The sequence below is a fragment of the Rhinolophus sinicus genome, chromosome 1 (assembly GCF_057876585.1).
Source record: "Rhinolophus sinicus isolate RSI-liver-muscle chromosome 1, RSI-T2T, whole genome shotgun sequence".
NCBI classification, from domain to species: domain Eukaryota; kingdom Metazoa; phylum Chordata; class Mammalia; order Chiroptera; family Rhinolophidae; genus Rhinolophus; species Rhinolophus sinicus.
The window spans coordinates 119,701,565-119,720,087 of record NC_142501.1 but is presented as its reverse complement, the minus strand read 5'-3'; the positions used below and the strand labels follow the sequence as shown (position 1 = coordinate 119,720,087).

Genomic DNA, 18,523 nt, shown 5'->3' with positions numbered 1-18,523 from the left:
CTGAGATGCATCTGAGATCAAAGAACAGAGGTAGGAGAAATCATTGTTGTGAAGGAGCCGTACAGAGAGATGACCGTAGTTAAAGAGGGATATACTGGAGTTTCACATTTCTGGGGTGGGACATATTTGTTACTTTATGTGGAGGGACTCTACAAGCAGTAAAGCAGAAACCAAATGTGTGGTGGTGTTATGATGTTGGATGGCTGGTGCATGATGTTTGTAGAGGGACTCACAATTCAGAAGATATCTTTACAGATATTTCTTCATTTACTACATATACCTCTCTACCTAGACATTTCTTCTTTACCTCAATTGTAAATTGAAAATTGCAAGATCCCTTCTGAGTCAGAGTGTCAAGTGCTTTCAGTGGGTAAATTAAGTATTATTACTCCCACTTTGCATAGGAAGAAAATCAGATGGAGGCCCCAAACCACACGGCTGTATGTCGTAGAGACTGGACACTAACCCATAATTCCAACTCCACTGCACTGTAATTTCCACTCCAATTTTAGCCTTTCGCTGACTAGTCTTCCAGAGGAAGTGGAAAATCCAAAGGTTGAACTATAGGCAGTTTAATAGAGACCAGTGGTAACAGGATAATGGAATGGTTTCCCATCTTGGAGAAAATAATACCAACAAGAATGAATTGTTAAGATGCTAAAACGAATATTTTCATAACATTTTGTGAGAGAAAAGACGATTATTTTTTTATTGTGTACAACTAATTCCTCAATTTTTAGGTCTTCCAGGAATACTCACTTGACAAACTTTCCAGTCCTTACTTTTAACACCTTACATGTGGCCAAGCTACATGTGTGGGACCTGAAGTGGTGTCCACCATCCCATTTAAGCTCCTCTTTGGAACCAGAAGAATTCACATGCTTGGCTCAAACTTTCATACCCTTCCCACCTTGCATGCCTGTCTCCTGGAACACACTGAGTTCCTTTCAGGGAAGTGGTGTGTCCTTTATCTTTTGATTCTGCCACCGCCCTCTACACCCAGCACTCAACAAAGATTTCAGCAAACACTGCAATGCCTACCATGTGCCAGACACTGAAGACACCACACTAAGAGCTTGTGAAATTCAGTTTAAGAAAGTGAACAGTCACGGTGTAACAGAATCGAGTGAACTGTGTGAATTTGGTGTGAGCCAACTGAAACAGGACCAGAGAAGACAAAAGGCCAGAGATAAAAACTCTGAACCACATGATTGTCTACAGCCTTTGCCATATTTGAGAAGTTTGTAGTTAATGGATGAAAATACATACATATATACACATACGGATATAATATACACATACGGGCAGGAATCTAAACATTTTTAAACACATGAAAAAAGTATGGAACATTTATTTTTAAAAACCCAATCAGTCCTAAGAGACATAGTCACTTCACTACTTAGCTTCCTACATACAGCTGTTCCCCCTTATCTGTCAGGGATACGTTTCAAGACCCCCTCCAGTGGATGCCTGAAACAGTGTGTAGTACTGGACCATATATATATATATATATATATATATATATATATATATATATATATATATATAATGTTTTTTCCTATACATACATACACATTATGGCTTCTCTCTGGCATATCCAAATTGCCAGCATCTCTACTCTTGCACTTTGGGACCATTAGTAAGGCAAACAAGGGTGACTGGAACGTAAGCACTGTGATTCTGAGACAGTCACTCTGATAACTGACGGGGCTACCAAGTGACTAAGGGGTGGGCAGCATACACAGCGTGGAGACAATGGGCAAAAGAATGGGTCACATTCCAAGGAGGACAGGTGAGACATGCAAGATGTCATCCCACTACTCAGGATGGCGCACAATTTAAAACTTGTTTATTTCTGGAATTTTCCCTTTAATATTTTTCGACCACAGTTGACTATAGACAAGTGAAACCACGTAGAGTAAAACCAGGGATAAGTGGGAACTACTGCATTTCATTGGCATTTAATGCCCCAAAGATTCAATGAAAATCTTAAGCTATATGTTGTATTTACAGTAAGGCCATTCATATAATTCTGAAGTTTTTCTCCTGCCTATACTTAAAAAACAAACAAACCTGGATTATTTTGCCTAGTGCAAGCACCTGACTTCCTTAAATAAAGAAAATGTATTCCATAAATACATTTTGAGGCAGCAAATCCTAAGTTGAATGCTTTATTTAAAATATTCATGTATTAACTCACACATATTCTTGATTAAAAAAATGAATTTATAGCATGACAAGGCAAAAAAGAAAAAAAAATAGTGAGCATATGCTATGTTAAAGTTCTTGGGCTACAAAAATGAATAGAACCAGGTTCCTTAACTTCAAGATAGCTGTGACTTCTCAGGTGGAAAAAAATGTTCATAAATAAGCATGGATGTGATTAAATAGGTTTTAATAAAATGTGGGGAGACTTTTGAGAACTGTACCAACCATTAAATTTATTCTCACTAGTGACCATATTCCTTCCATGGATGTCGTAAGCATTTTATAAGCGACTGCTGGCTCAGACCATGCAAATTCTTTTGAACTTGGTTTATGAACACTAACTCTTCATCTCAAGAAAATCATTAAATATCTCTGAGCCTTGTTGGCTCTACGGTAAAATAAAGGGATTAGAGCCAAACTATTTGCAATCTCTTCTAAATAAGCAATTCTATGGACTCCCTCGACACCCCCCCCCCCCCCTCCATTTAGGGCGTCAGACTTCTAGATTTGGGTGTTTTGGAAGTTTACCAGAAATAAGCAAAACAGCGCTAGATCAGCTAAAATAGATTTTTATAAAACTCTTCAAGTCCATGAGGTTGATTTTCATTCAAAATACAGTTGCTAACAAGTTGGGTTATCTGTTGTCCTAGCCAATAGCATATGAAAAGCAATATGTAGGATGGCACAAGAAAGGCAGGGATATTAACAACAGAACAGTCACGTCAGACGGAATGATTGACAGACTGACATGAAGGAAGAAATGAGAAAAACCATGACATCCAGTGGTGACATCTGTAGTGTTGACCCTGAACTCCCAAGGGCAATATCAAACTATGCTCGATGCTTTTTGTTTAAGAAGGCAGAAGAGTATTTTACATGTACTTCCATCAAAACTCAAACTATTTGTATCTATGAGTTTGTTTTTGTTTGTTTTGTTAGTTTGTTACTTTTTGTTTTATATTCTACATATGAGTGAATCATACTTCCTTTGTCCTTTCCAGTTTGACTTATTTCCCTTAGCATAATAGTCCATCCCTGTTGTCGCAAACGGCAACATTTCATCTTTTTTGTTACTAAGTAGTATTCCATTGTGTGCGTGTACGCAGAGGGTGCCAAAAAACGCATACACATTTTAAGAAAGGAAAACATTGTATTAAAATTATGCTGATGGTAACCACTTTGAGCACCTCTTGTAATTGCAGAAGTCAAACGTGACTTGTATTCATCTTTTGTTATCAGTATATATTATTACAATTTTAATACAGTTTTTCCCTTTCTTAAAATGTGTATACATCTTTTTGGTGTCCTCTGTATATACACCCCACATCTTCTTTATCCAATCATCTGTCAATGGAAAATTAGATTGTTTGCATGTCTTCACTATTGCAAATGATGCTGCAATGAACACATATATTCATAAATAAGTGTTTTCATATTTTTCAGGTAAATACCCAGCAGAGGAATTGCTGGATCATAGGGTAGTTCTATTTTTAATTTTTTTAGAAATCTCCATGCTCTTTTCCATCATGGCTGCAATAATTTACATTCCCATCAACAGTGTTGGAGGGATCCCTTTTCTCCACATCCTCTCCATCACTTGTTATTTCTTGTCTTTTTTGATAATGGCATGTAATTTATTTTATTTTATTTTTTATATTTCCTTGCTCACAGCAGCCAGTGTGAGTTATCTACAAAACCATCATGGAATGCCTCATTCCCAAAGACCTCAGTTAAATGAGGTATTCTTATTTATCAACGATTCCCAACCTTGATGGTACATCACCTGTGGCGCTTTTAAAAAGTTCAGATGCACAGGCATCATGCTTAGAGAGTCAGACTTACTAATTTTGGGGTGGAGCTCATATGATCTGTATATTTAATAGCTTTAAGGAACTCTGAGACACACAGAAGTATGAAAACCCCGGTTGTGTGGGCTACTTAATTTTCTTTATTTTTGATTACCATGTACCTGGGAAAGGTCTTTTATTGATTTTAAAATGCAACGTTGCAACCTTCCTTCAGGGACCAACTTGTATCTCATGAATTCATTTAGTTCTTTATTTATTTATGCAAGAAACACTTTGTGTGGGGGGGGGGGAGGGGGGAAGAGGCGCTAACAATATTCTAGGTATAATATTAGGTAGGAAGGACTCAAAGATGTACAAGCCAAAGCCTTCAGTCTCCAAAAAAATCAGAATCTTGTAAAGGGACAGACATGTAAACAATTACAAAGCATCAAAGGTACTTTAGTATAATTAAGAACAAAGAACAGAAAAGTGTCAGTGTCGCAAAGAATGATCCTCTGTCTGGGGAGGGGTTCAGGAGAGGAGCAGGTTGACAGAAAACAGGGTGAAGCCATTTGACTTGGGTTGGGAAGTCAAATAAATTGGGCTCCCAGGTTGCGGGCTGCTGCGGTTAGATGGACAGCAGTCACTCTTACTGCAGCCCACTAGCTCCCACCCCTGTGAAATCCTGTAGCACTTAATGTGTATCCTACCCAGTTGGTACCTGACCTCTACCACTGTGTCTTTTATGTAGATCTTGTCTTACTAGACTGTAAATTCAGTCAGCTGTAAGCTTGTCGAGGTAGGAACTACTTTACTCAGAATTGATTTCCCAGTGTCAGGCATATACTGGCCATTCATTAAATAGTTCTTGACCTCGAAGCTAGGTTTAACATTCCCTGAGAACACAAGTGGTCTGCAAGTGTGAAGCATCTAACACTGAAGTTTGAACACTAGTACTGACCACAATTAGTAAATGTTTGGTGTCTGTGACTAAAGAAGATTGCACAATGTGAATTTATCATTTCAACTGAATGAAATCAGAATTATTTCAGACTCTTCAAAACGTAAGAATGCCTTTCTATTTCATCCTATCCCATTTAAAACATCATCCCAACAACCTTTGGACAGTATTTAAATTTCACATTTTGTTTAGACTTGTTTTAATGTGGGGTCCGGTTTATTAATACAAATTTTTAATAGTTATTGGTCTAGATAATTGTGCAATGCTAGTGAGCCAGAGTTTTTAGATGAAGAGTGTCAAGTCCTGTTAAAGCAAGAGTCTTTTATTCTTTCAGCAATTGGTAACATCCATAATGGATGATCAAATTCACTGGCTACAAAAATATCTGATTGTTTTCTTCTACTAAACATCAGGATAGAACCTTCCAGGGAGGACTTTCATACAACTCAAAAATTAATAGCCATAGTCAGAAAACCTGGCTCACTAGAAGAATAGGTAAAATAGACAACAACAGACTCCAGTTGTAGTAGTGCTTAGATGTTGTAATTTTACTTGGATGGCTGAAAAGTTTTGTTTGCTGCTTTGGGATTTTTGGCTTTGTATACCATAACTCGAATGTCTGATAAGTCATCCCCAGGGCGGGGAGGTGTGACTGTATTTGTTTGTCAAGTGTTGTCACTCTCCTGCTAGGTCAAGATAATTGAAGTTATTAAGTGCCAAAATGTTCAACAATAAAACCTTTATAAAGAAAGTGGACGTGTGTGCTTATCTTGGTGAATAACAAGACTGAAAAGGAACACGGGACACTGTGCTTCATTTTGTATGAATCCTGGGAAGGGAATAACCAGGGGTAGATATTGGTGGTGTACAGCTGTGGAGAGAGGAAGAATGCAGACTTGAGTCTGGAAGAAGAAATGGAGGGGAGATCAAAGAAGGCAACTAGAGGCTGAGAGGCAGAATTGACACTTATTTTCTCATTTGTACATTTTTCCCAGTGACTTCATCCCCTTTCAAGGCTTCAGGCAGAAGCTATATTAGATAATTACATGTCTATATTCAGCCCTACGGCTTGGTTCTACTCATTCAAATCCAACAGCCTCCATCAGATTACGCACAGCTCAACATGTCCAAAGATGAAGTCATCTAGTCAAAACTTTCATATTTTCTCATTTTCTTTAATAGCACTTGGACATGGACTCTTTCCTCTTAGCTCTTTCCCATGTTCCCCTGGTTCACTATAGTCTTTTGTGTTACCCCTCTTCCCCTTTCATACTTCTCCTGCTTAAACACAGATGAAATCAAAAGGAACAGAAATAGAAGCAGAGCCCAGATGAGAGATGACAGTGGCTGGGACTCGTGTTGCAGTGGTAAAGCTGAGTACATTTTGGAGATAAAAACAATAGGAGTAATTGGTGGCTGAGGCCATTATTGAGATGAGGAAGCCTGAGAGAGGAATGTGTTGGGTGGTAGAGGTGGGTAATCGAGTGCTCTGAGTGGGACAAGTTTGAGGTCTGTGTAAAGACGTAAGTGGAGATGATTGATAGGCAGCTGTGAATATAAACTGGAACTTACAGTGGAGACTGGAGAAAAAAAAAATTGATGAGAATCAAGTTCAGAGTGCTAAAGAATCCTAACTTTGAGAGGTTGACTAGAAAGAGAGGAGCTTGCCTCCCTACACCAAAAAGAAAAAGAAAGGAAAGAAAGCTGGCAAGGAATGGCCAAAGAACATGGTGTCACAGAGGCCAAGAGCAGACAATATTTCAAGTTGGAGATCAACTATTTTGAATGCTGCTGACAGCTTGAGTAAGATAAGACAAAGCTGAGGACTTATTTGACGGCACAGAGATTGTTGACCTTGCTCATAGCAATTTGTCCTAGTCATTGGAGTTGTAGGGGTAGAGTCTGGATTGGAGAGGGGTGAGGGGTGAAGGGTGAGGACGGGAGAGGTTAAGTGCAGATCACTCATTTGAGAAAGTCTGGTTAGGAAGGGGAGTGGAGATATGAAGCTATAGCTGGAGGATCTGGGATGTCCCTCCATAGTATGTCATGCTGATGGAATGATCCAGAAGTGACGGCAAGACTGGATGCTGCAGGAAAGAGAAGATGACTGAAGGCAGGAAGTCCTTGGAAGGCGGGAAACAGAACAAGAGGACTCTGACAGCAAGAGAGATGCCTCTTCTGTTCTAACAGGAGGGAAGGAGGAAACATGGGGCACAGAGGGAGACACTGGTGACGGCAAAGTGAGAGCGTTACCAACTTTGTTTTCTCAGTGAATTATGAAGTGAGGTCAATAAACTACACAAGTGAAAAATACTTTAAAAACTACAAGTGAAAGAATAAGAAGTTTGAAGAGAGAGAAGGTAAGAAAATCACCTTGGATTGTATGAAAGCGAGCGCTACCTATGCTTGCTTAATAAATAGAGCTTTTTTGCTGTCCTTTGGGTGGTGTGAGAATTCTCTCTGTTTTTATGCATTGTCATAAATTTTCACTGTGACTCTTCTGACCTGGGTCCTTGGACATTTTTCAGGGCTCTAGAGAAAGACTGCAATCGGGGCTGCTGGGAATCTCGTGCTACCAGCTTCTGCATGGGGAAAATGACCAAGATGGAGTACCAGTTCCCCAGAACTGAATGAGTTCTTGACTGTGAGGCTAGAGAGGGATCTCTTTCTGGAATAAGTGAACATCCATGATGGAAAAAAATGAAATCTCCGCCATCTGTCCAGAGCTCCAGAAAGATTTCAGTACTCTGAGACAGCTATGTCTTACCAGATTTTGGATGATCTCCCTCCTGAGGTGACATAGGCCAGATTGGGGGGTGGGGGGGTGGGGGCAGGCACTGGTATATCCCAACCATAATGTCTGAAGAATTCCAGGCTGGGGTTGATGATGGCCAAGTTCAATGGATTAAAACAAAGAGATTTTTATCAAAATGCCTAAGGACATAGAGTCTGAAAATAAATTTATCTACCACCATATTTTGCCATGTATTATGCACTCCTGTATATAATGCACACCCACGGTTTTGGCCCAAACTTTCAAGGGAAAAAAATCTTTCGTTTCAATTTTTTTAATTCAAAGTTTTATTTGTTTATATGTAGGTACTTGTTTTTTTTTTTGTTTTTTTTTTTGTATTATAAAGGAATTTTAGCATTTAAATAGCATTTATTTATTTATTTATTTATTTTTACACTTTTAACTCATAAGCATAAATAAAAGAATTAAAAACATTTACATAGGTACAGAACTAGTTTTACCCATGTATCATGTGTATACTTACTTGTCCCTCACAAATTTGGGCAAAAACAGGGCACATTATACACGTCAAAATATGGTAACTAGAATCAAAGGGAAAATCATGGACATAGGATTAGAAGGGAACAAGAGAGGGGGGTTTGCTATCAAATGAGAACGTTAAACCTAGAAAGGGGTCAATCCAGAGAGGAATACGTCTATAGTGACAGAAGCATTCTGGACAAATGTCAGAAGACGTGCCTGGACAGTGCCCAGCACCCTGAAGAGAGAGGTCTATAGAAAGGAGGGTACATGGAGAAGGGACACTGGTGCGGAGAAGCAGAATGCCAAGGGGGATTCCTTTTCTTTTTCAGGAGAGGGCTTTGAACACATTGTTTCAGCTGCCACAAAGAAAATCTCCCTGGAACCATTACTGAAACCAGCCTGCACATTTGTATACACCAGAACTCCTACAGGAAAAAAGATGAGTAATTTGAAATGTACCTACAGATACAAGAAATCAGTCCTACTTAAACATCAGAGCTGTGAGTGCATAAATCCTGTAACGTGATGAATTTGGGGAAGACTTCCCTCAGAACGAATCTCTTCCCAACCTCTAAGAGCTCACCACTGAGAGAAAGACTATCAAAGTGGCAGGGGACGTCCATCACACGGGGCTAGAAGACCACATCAGGTTCTTCCCAACCTACTTTATACTAAGCTATCAAGAACCACAAATAGGGAGGTAAAATGGGAATTAAAATAACACTCCTAATTTTTCACGTGCCCTTCTTTTATACTTTATTATAGATTTCCATTATTTCATTATTTCATTTGTCATTAGAGAAGACATACATATGTATATGTGTATGTGCACGTGTGTGTGTGTATATACATGTATATATATAAGGATAGATACACACACACACACACACACACACACACACACACACACACACACAAATATGATTTTCTTAAAAGAAACCCTGAATATTGCAGTACTCTCTTTTAGAAAATGATGGGGAGTAAGAACTGCCCAATTTGTTACAGACAGTGTCTAGAATATGATGGGTATTATAAATTAGCAATAATAACATGGGTAATAATACAAAAGGGGGACTGGCTTATTTGCTATGTTTGGCGAATTTCATTCTAGCTTGGGTCATGCCATGGGACACCGCCCAAGTGAGGAACTTTTAGCTCCTGACTGGCAGGACCATTGAATGGGTCTCTGAAGCCTGAAGGACTGGCTATGCCATGGCACGGAGGTGATCTGGGGGTCGGGGTCACCCCTGGACCGCTAACAGAACGGGCACAGCTCAGAATAGTACATGTCCAGTTGAAGAGTCTTGGCCACCTCCTTCCTCCCAAACTGTTCCAGAGGACAGTGACATATCTGCAGTAGAAACAGCAAAGGCCGCAGGGAGGGGAAAATGACAATCGGTCCAATGTTGCTGGTGTCATTGGTGCATGACAGTTTAGGATTCATAGCTACAGGTGTGAATTTGAGGCAGCAATTACATATCTTTTCACAAAGGCCAAAACCACAGTTTTTTTAAAAAAATCACATAAAAATCCATAAAGAGAATCCATCTTTAATACTGAGTTGCCATGAGGAGCAAAACAATTAAAAACACTTAGTAAAAGTTTACCTTCTTAATTTTTTTCATACTAGCATGCACTGACCTTGAATTAGTTGGTCATTAAAATTAGAATGATAATACCGTGTTTCCCTGAAAATCAGACCTAGCCAGACCATCAGCTCTAACGCGTCTTTTGGAGCAAAAATTACTGTAAGACACTTATTTTAATATAAGACTGGGTATAATATAATACAATATGATATAATATAATACAATACAATACTGGGTCTTATATTAATTTTTGCTCCAAAAGACGCATTAGAGCTGATGGTCTGGCTAGGTCTGATTTTCGGGGAAACACGGTAACAGGGTAAAAAAAAAAAAAAAAAACCTAATTTTATTGATATTATTATTTATGTCCTTTGTGGGGTTTTTTTTTTTTTTTTTTGGTCTTATAAGGGACATTCTTAAAATTCTGTTAATTAATTTCACTTAAGGCATGATGGAAATATATGGAAGAGTTTCCAAATGATGCTGTTACAATTATTAATTTGTGTGTATCCAATATCTAATGAGTCCCACTGTGTAATAAACAAAACAGATACAATCCCCCATCTTCATGGAGCTTACACAACCTCATAGAATCAATATAAGTACAAATTCACTACACGAGCATCAATAGTGAAACACGAAAGTGAATTAGGATAAAGTGTTTGCATGTTTTCTAGACTTACATGTATTTGATTTGTCATTTTTTTTTCCAACTAGGAGCTCAATATTTTTATCTTGAATTTCTACTGCATAGGAGGATATGAATTCATTTGCAACTGAACACCTTAATAGACTTTATTACTTATTTTCAAACTTATGTTTGCATAGCATAAAACGTTTGTATACATTTAAAGGGAACATTTCATAAAAGCCAATAATGTAACAGAATTGGTAAAGTGGTTCCCCTCTGCTTATTAAAATATTTTTTAAATAATTTACTAACATAGTGAAATGCATTTGTAGTCCTATATCAGTAATGAACTAAAACAATTACCCATGTTGAGAGCAACTATATTTTACTAAAAATAATTTGATTTTTATATTTAGTTGTCCAACGATTTTTTGCCCCTAATTTTCTTTTACTCTAAAAAGAAGTTGCTGAAAAAGATCACTATTATGCCAAGGTACATATTTAAACTTAAAAGCACTATTACTCAGCAGCATTAAAAAATGAGGGGATTACATTGTGGAGGATGAGCTCAATTTATGACACACAGTGTAAGATAATAGCATAAGTTTTCTGCATACAATTAATAGAGTTTCCTTTAAAAGTTCTTGAAGGTATATTTGTGCACCCATGTTCATAGCAACATTATCCATGATAGTCAAAAGGTGGAAACAACCTGAGTGTCCACTGATGGATGAATGGATAAACGTGGTATATATACATAGAATGGAATATCATTCAGCTTTACAAAGGAAGGGAATTCTGATACATGTTACAATATGGAGGAACCTTAAAGAATTATTCTAAATGACATAGGCCAGTCACAAAAGGACTAATACTGCATGATTCCACTTATATGGGATACCTAGGGTAGTCAAATTCACAGAAACAGAAAATACAATGGTGGTTGCCAAGGGCTGCAGGAATGGACACTTACTATCTAACTGGCACAGGGTGTTAAGGAGAAGAAGCAGATTATACCTCTGAGTGTGTGTTTGGAAAGAACAACAACAACAAAAGAGGTTGGAGAGTAACGTGGGTTAGTCAGTTAATAAAGGAGCGTAGCAGTCTGCAGGCAATACAGATTGGCAGGAAGTTTTTTAAGGGAGAAGCATTATGAGAGATTTACAGAAATCTCTCAAGAAAGTAAAGATTACATTAAAAAGATGAGGAAGAATAACTGGTGACAAGGAGGCTGGTTAAGTGGCAAACAGAATAAAAGTACAGGATGGATATGTTTGTAAAACCAGGGAAATATCTTATCTCTTGTGTAACTGCACAAACTATCCTTGCTATAAATAGGGACATCAGCTTTAAAGGGACTGGCACCCGCTCTGAGCATCCTTCATGGCCCATCAAGCTAGGTCATGCCTCATTTCACTGCACATCAGGAAAGCTCAATTCTACATGGCTAATGAAAAGAAATTCTGCTAAACGTACAGAAATAGGAGACCACCATGTTTGGAGGGTTATGGCCTTAGTATAATACTGAAGCAGACAAAATAACAGCCAGAATGTAAGTGGGGCCTACAGAGTTGAACAATTTAACCAATCTTAGTGCTTTAACCTTCTTAAAATTCCTGAAAGATACTAGTGGTTTAAGTGTTGAGTGATACATGAATTGCCCTTGGGCTACCTTCCATGATAAAAACTCCTTCACCTAGCATTCCTTACACCAATTCTATAACACCTTTACTTTTCAAGGAATAGCCATTTGGTATTTAACTGTGTTAATAAATGTGTTCCAAACAGAATTCACCTCCAGCAATAGTGATAGCAGGATGTAAGCCCCATTACTCACGCTTTCTCTGAAAATGTTTTCTTATCTCCATGAACCTTAAACACAGCTTTCCTACCCTTAATTTTTCCAGGTAATTTGATCAGCATGCATTTACCATTTCTAAATCATCTCTAAGGTAATAAAATACCTACCTTCTTACAAAGTCATCTTCCCACTATATCACCAAGCACTTTCACAAGCAACCATCCTCCACATGTTCCTTTTTGAACTCTGCAATGATTGCTATACATTTCTGTCATATTTTTCCCTAAAAATACAAGTTCCTCTGATGCTCTTTATGGAAGCCAATGCCCCATCACACACTGTTGGATATTATTATGGGCACTCTGTTATGATTTTGGTGGTGACCTTTTACTTCAATGAGCACATATATCACATTAAAAAAAAAATTCATCTCTTTTTCCCCCAATGGGAAAAAAAATATGTTTTTTTGGGAAAAAAACAAAAACAAAAAACAGTACACAGTGCATTTGACATTTAAAGAGCAAGTTCTACAAAGATGTATCAACTGCACTTTCTTCAAAACTTGGTCCTATGGTCTGTATCAGGGGTGTCTAAAACTGCAGCCCATGGGCCAACTGCGGCCCGCAATCCATTTTTAATTGGCCTGCAGCATATTCCAAAAATATATTTAGTTTACTTAAATAAACCAGGTGAGGCAATACGTACTTCACCTCGAGTGAGTGGCCCGGCTGTTTGTGTATTTTACCACATATGGCCCTTGGTAAAAAACGTTGAAAAAAGTTTGAATACTCCTGGTCTATATTAAATGCTTTAACACATGCAATCTCACTGGGGGCAATTTCACCCCCAATGAGGCAAAATGTTGTTTTTAGGGGTAAAAAAAAAAAACCTTACTCTTCAGGTATAAACACAGATAAAGAGTATAGTTGTGGTACATAGAACACATAAACAGATATACAGTACAGTTGTGGTATATAATTCAATGGGAAGAGGGAACGGTGATTAAGGAAAAACTATCTAGAAAAGACTCTCCTTAAAGGAGTGATAATGAAAAGAGGTTGAAAAACACTACTTTGACATGAAAATTATAAGAATTTAAATGTTAATACTGTAACTTTCAATATAGTTACTTATTAGGGGTCCCTGAAATCTCCAGACATCATTTTCTCTTATTCCCAAGTATCTGGTAATACTTCTTCTGGAGGCTCCTCGGGATTGAATCCTTCCCCCATCGTACCACCTATCACACTATGGTACAATTGCCCATTGGACTTTAACCCCTCAGTACATCGTTTACTTCAGGGGAACAGACTGTCTTCATTCATTTAACATTTATGGAGTACCTACTGTGAGAAAGGCACTGGGCTCAGCCCTTGGAAGTCAAGTGAAAAACAAGTCAAATAAAAACACTGGCCTCCCAACACTTAGATCCTACTTGTGAAAAAGATACATAAGAAAGAGGTAAACACCTACATGACACAATGTATAAACAGTGGCATTCAAGTTCTGATGAGGAAATAAACTGGGTGACAAGAAAGACAGTGCTCAAAAAGAAATCTCTGAGGAGGTGACAACTAGTTGGGATGTGGAAGATGAGACTGAGTCAGCCATGCCATGGTCAGAAGAGATGCTAAGCCTAACAGGGAGCAGGCCCGTGGAGGCAATGAAGGGAGATCACAGTGGCTTCAAGGCAATGAGGTGGGGAGGGTGGTATGGGGGACTGGCAGGAAATGATACTGGAAACTCAGGCCAATGAACGCACTTCATGTCCTGCCTTTTAAACCATGGTAAGGAGTTCTGATTTATCTTACAGCAGGGGAAAGCCACGATAGGTTTTTAAGCAGGATAGAAACAGGATCCAATTTAAGTGTTAAGAAATCACTCTGGCTGTTTCAGAGAGAGAAGATTAGGGAAAGCAACCGTGGAAGAAACAGACAAGTTGGATGGCTATCCTGGTACTCATACTCCAGGTGAGACAAGACGAGCCTGGCAGCAGAGGGGATGGAAAAATGAGGATGGGCACACATAACCTCAGTGAGGAGAGGGGAAGAGGAATGGAGGATGCTTTGGGCTTGAGCAACTGAATGAACGGCGGTGACATTTGTGGGGATGAGATTTTATCTTGGTTTTTACCCCTAAGTGCTTCGCCTGACACATAGCTAGCTTTCAACACACATTTCTTGAATAGGTGAAGCAGCAGGCCATGTTATCTTTACAATATCTAGAGATTATTTCCCTGTCTTAAAAATGAGGAAACTGAGGCTCCAAAAATAAGTAATGTGTATAAAATCACACAACGAGCGAGTCAGGGCCAGAGCCAGAATTTAAACCCAGGGCTGTAACACTCCACACTGCACTCCTAGCTGTGGCTGACCTTTTTTCCCCAGAAGAGCCAACCAATGCAGTGAGGTATTTATGGTAGAGCTGAGTTTCAGACAAAGGCTCTTGACTGTGTAGGTGAAGATAGTATCAGGAGCAAAGCATAAGTGCTCTGGGCTTCTCTACCAGACTCTGTGCTTCTCCAAAGCAGGGACTTATTTCTGTTTGGACCATCAGTAAAAGTTGACTGAATGAGGGAGTTGGAGGGCTGCTGAGAAAGAGGAAGGGATTAAGAACCACAAATTGGTACCGGGTTTTATATTACTTTTTGCTCCAAAAGACGCATTAGGGCTTATGTTCAGGGGATGTCATCCTGAAGAATCATGCTAGGGCTTATTTTCTGGTTAGGTCTTATTTTGGGGGAAACATGGTAGTTACAAAATAGTCATGGGGATATAAAGTACAGCATAGGGAATAATATTGCAATAACTATGTATGGTGTCAGGTGGGTACTAGACTTAGGGGGATCACTTTGTAAGGTATATAAATGTCTAACTACAATGCTGTACACCTGAAACTAATATAATATTGAATGTCAACTAGAATTTTTTTAAAAAGGAAAAAAAAATCCAATAATATAGATATGTATAAAATGGACTGAACAAGTGTAATGAAACTCTCTTCTACCATAAGTGAGAGAGTTAACTAGATGAATTCTTAATTTCTCACTGGATCTCAAGTCATATTTTAACTCAGTATACTACTACAGGCATGGTCTTCCTAATTCTTATTCTACAAGAGAATGGATAAAGGTGTCTCACTCTATTATATTTGGAAGTAGATTCTAAATGTAACTTTTAACTTCCCTTCTGATGCCATGACTCTGACACTGACCTATCACATAAACAGTTGTTCTTCTGGAAAACTCCTATTGTCTTTATACTAGGTATTTTCTGACAAGAAAATTCTGTTAAACTTGTTGTCTTTAAAATGTATCAGTAGAAATTAGGGTTTTATTTGAAATGCAGTAATTAACTATTTGGCAAAAAAATTTAAAATCTCCCTCCCCCCCAAATGTTAATGTAAATTCCTTACCAATCTATTAGGGAAATCATTTATAGCGCTTGTAGGCGTCTATCTCAAAGGCATGAAGTAAGAAATGAAATACTTTGAAATTTGGAAATTTGATTGGTTGAGGTGGTGAAGCTAAGGTTGAATTTTATGACAAGATGAAACCACACAATAAAGATGACTAAGACCAAAAGAAACACAAGGCAGACATTTTACTAGAGCAGTGGTTCTCTAACATTACTATACATTAAAATCCCTTCAGGGATTGGCTAAAGCACAGAGGGCTGGGCCTCACTTCCCTCCACCTCCCTCCCCCCCATTTTAAGTTCAGTAGATCTGGGGTGGGGCCTAAGCATTTACATTTTTAACATGTTCCCAGGTGATGCTAATGCCACTGGCTTTGGGGCTGCACTTTGAGGATCCCTGTCCCGGAAAAGGTATTAAGTTGAGAATAAACATCTGCTAAATCACGGTTTTGATTTGACCTAAAGAAAGCATTGCCAGGAAAGTACAATTCGGTATTATCGAGTCGTTTAAACAAAAAGCTCATGTGCACATTTTCTAATTTTTCAAAAAAAAAATAAAAAATCACACATTTTAAATGTGGTCTATGATAAAGGAGGAAAACAAGGAGGGCTTTTCTTTTGTTTTCTTGAGGTTACTTTCAGTTCACAGCACAGGATCTGACGGACTTTTCCCCAAAGTAAGAATTTCTGTAACACCAAAGTCTGATTCTCATTCAAGATGTGGAGAAAATAAATTTGTCTGGCAGGCTCTGATTGCTCTCTCAGCCCTCTCACCCAAGCTTGATGTCAGGGACGAACGTGACATCATTCATCTGCACTAAGTAATTTATAAATTGGGAAGGCTTCACTCATTAAGGAATAATTATACTCAGCAAAAACAGCCAGCGTGCTGCAGAGCACCCTTTTAGTGAACAGTGAAAAAAAATTAGTCAAGTGGACTTGCACGTGGCTTGCCATGGCTTGCATGTTCCCAATTGCAATTCTTTGTTGTTCCCCAATAAAGCCATTTTATTGGCTGACATTTTGTTAAAGGTCAACAATGTTTCCCTACCAGACAGAACTACGACAGGGGAGAAAACATGACAGCAGGAAATTTGGGGGCAAAGATTCCTTACTTGGGCAAAGCCCCTCCTCTGTGGGAGAAGGGTAATTAAGAAAATGGTCAAACATTTTCTGTAGGGGAAAAAGGTAGTTGAGTGGAAGGCCACACTTCTAATGCCATTTCATTTCTTAATATATGCCAAAGCAAGACAATGTCATATTGAACAAATTCTGTTATGCTACCGTTTAAAACAGAGCTAAATCAATATGACGAAAACACTCTGCCCATGACTGCAATGTCTGTGAACAAACTTTGAGACAAAGCTGGGGACAGATGGGAGTTTTTGGGTTCTATCTATCAGCTCCTGCAATGCTAGACCCGCTAGCATAATTATAAACCTTGTCTCAGAATTGAAAGTGGAAGTTTGTAAGATGAAACTGCCCAGATGGTGGCTGCGTTGTTGCTGAGGACTCCATTAAGCAGACAGCTTTTCTCACATCAAGTGCGCTGAGAAGAAAGTGAAATGGAAGGACCGTGGAAGAAATGCTCAAAGGTTTCCAAGACCTACTCATCCTTCAAATTCCTGCGCTACATGGATTTCCAGGATCCATATGATCTCCTCACTTGAATAGATATTTATCACATTTATGGTTAAGATTGGAAACTTGGACACTGATTCCCTGATGATGTGCTACAGTCGCTGCTGAAATATGTTCCAAGTAATATGTTGACATAGCTACAGTGATTCTTTTTGCCTTTATAAAAAAGGTAAACTAGGGCATGTGAGGATCATTCTTGCATTATTTTGCTCCCTCCCCCTTATGCTGAAATGTTTCCTTAAGAGGAAGGAAGAAGGAGGACCCAGTTCTTGGGGTTCCCTCACCACCCACATTCTGCCTTTAGCCACGACCCCCCATGAGCTACCTCAGTGTATTACTCACCACATTTTTTATTTATTCTTTTTCAGTAATTACTGAAAACACTGGTTTTTAGGGGATGAGATAAAACACATCAAAAATATCTAGCAGGGAAATAAAAAAAAACTGCTTTGGTTAAAAGATGCCCTTAGTCCTGTGGGATGTGTTTGGGAACATGGGGTGGTGGGGAGGCCTTCCTCCATTCAAACCTCGTGACTCAGTAACCATGTCCTTCCACTTTTTAAAAGACAGATATGAAGAGAAATGCAGCACATAGGGATTTTACATACCGTTCACTCCTTAAGATTGTTGGAATTGCGTGTTAATGGTATAGTTTGGGGCTCTACTGACTTCTTCATTTGAGAGTTATATAGACCCAAGGAATAGACAGAGAAAATACAAATTTTACCTTGAAGAGAATTGGTGCCATTGAGCCTGAGGAAATGCTCTCTTGTCTTACACTGCCCGCCCTGCACCTTCCATTCTGGTGACAGTGGCAGCTTCGTAGGCTCAGGGTCTGCACTCTGAATCATTCTGTCCCCTCCTGCTTCTTGTTTCAAACCTTGGCACTGAAGCATGACACTGCCCAGGTTCCCTTTCTCTGCTGTAACTGGCTCATGTCCTCGATCACGTCTAGGTGACAGCAGCTCTGGAACAACCTCATCAGATGGAGTACAGCCCCTGGAATGTACCCCAAAGCAGGCCCCTGAGCTGGCACTGTTCTCATCAGGGCCTGGCTCCTGGAAAAGGGACCCGACGAAAGGATGATGGAAAGTCAAACGTGCCAAATACGTGCAGTGAGCTATCTAGCTCCCCATAGACTAGATACAATTCCTGGCCTCCTCATTTACTAACTGTGTGAACCTGGCAAATTACCTAACTGCTCATTACTTC

General features: G+C 39.0%; 1 protein-coding gene across 8 annotated transcripts in view; it reads right to left on the bottom strand.

Annotated features, from left to right (window-relative positions):
- The window catches only part of CACNB2 (calcium voltage-gated channel auxiliary subunit beta 2), a 329,662-nt gene that overhangs the window by 64,721 nt on the left and 246,418 nt on the right, over window positions 1-18,523 (bottom strand). Inside the window, exon 1 of one of the 8 annotated variants that reach the window (XM_019752079.3) lies at window positions 18,039-18,165. The exons of the other annotated variants lie outside the window; for them this stretch is intronic. Within the exon in view, the coding sequence (XP_019607638.1) occupies window positions 18,039-18,059 (21 nt within the window). The 5' untranslated portion in view covers window positions 18,060-18,165. Of the gene's footprint in view, window positions 1-18,038; window positions 18,166-18,523 lie in introns of those variants that run through there. 8 annotated transcript variants of the gene reach the window in all.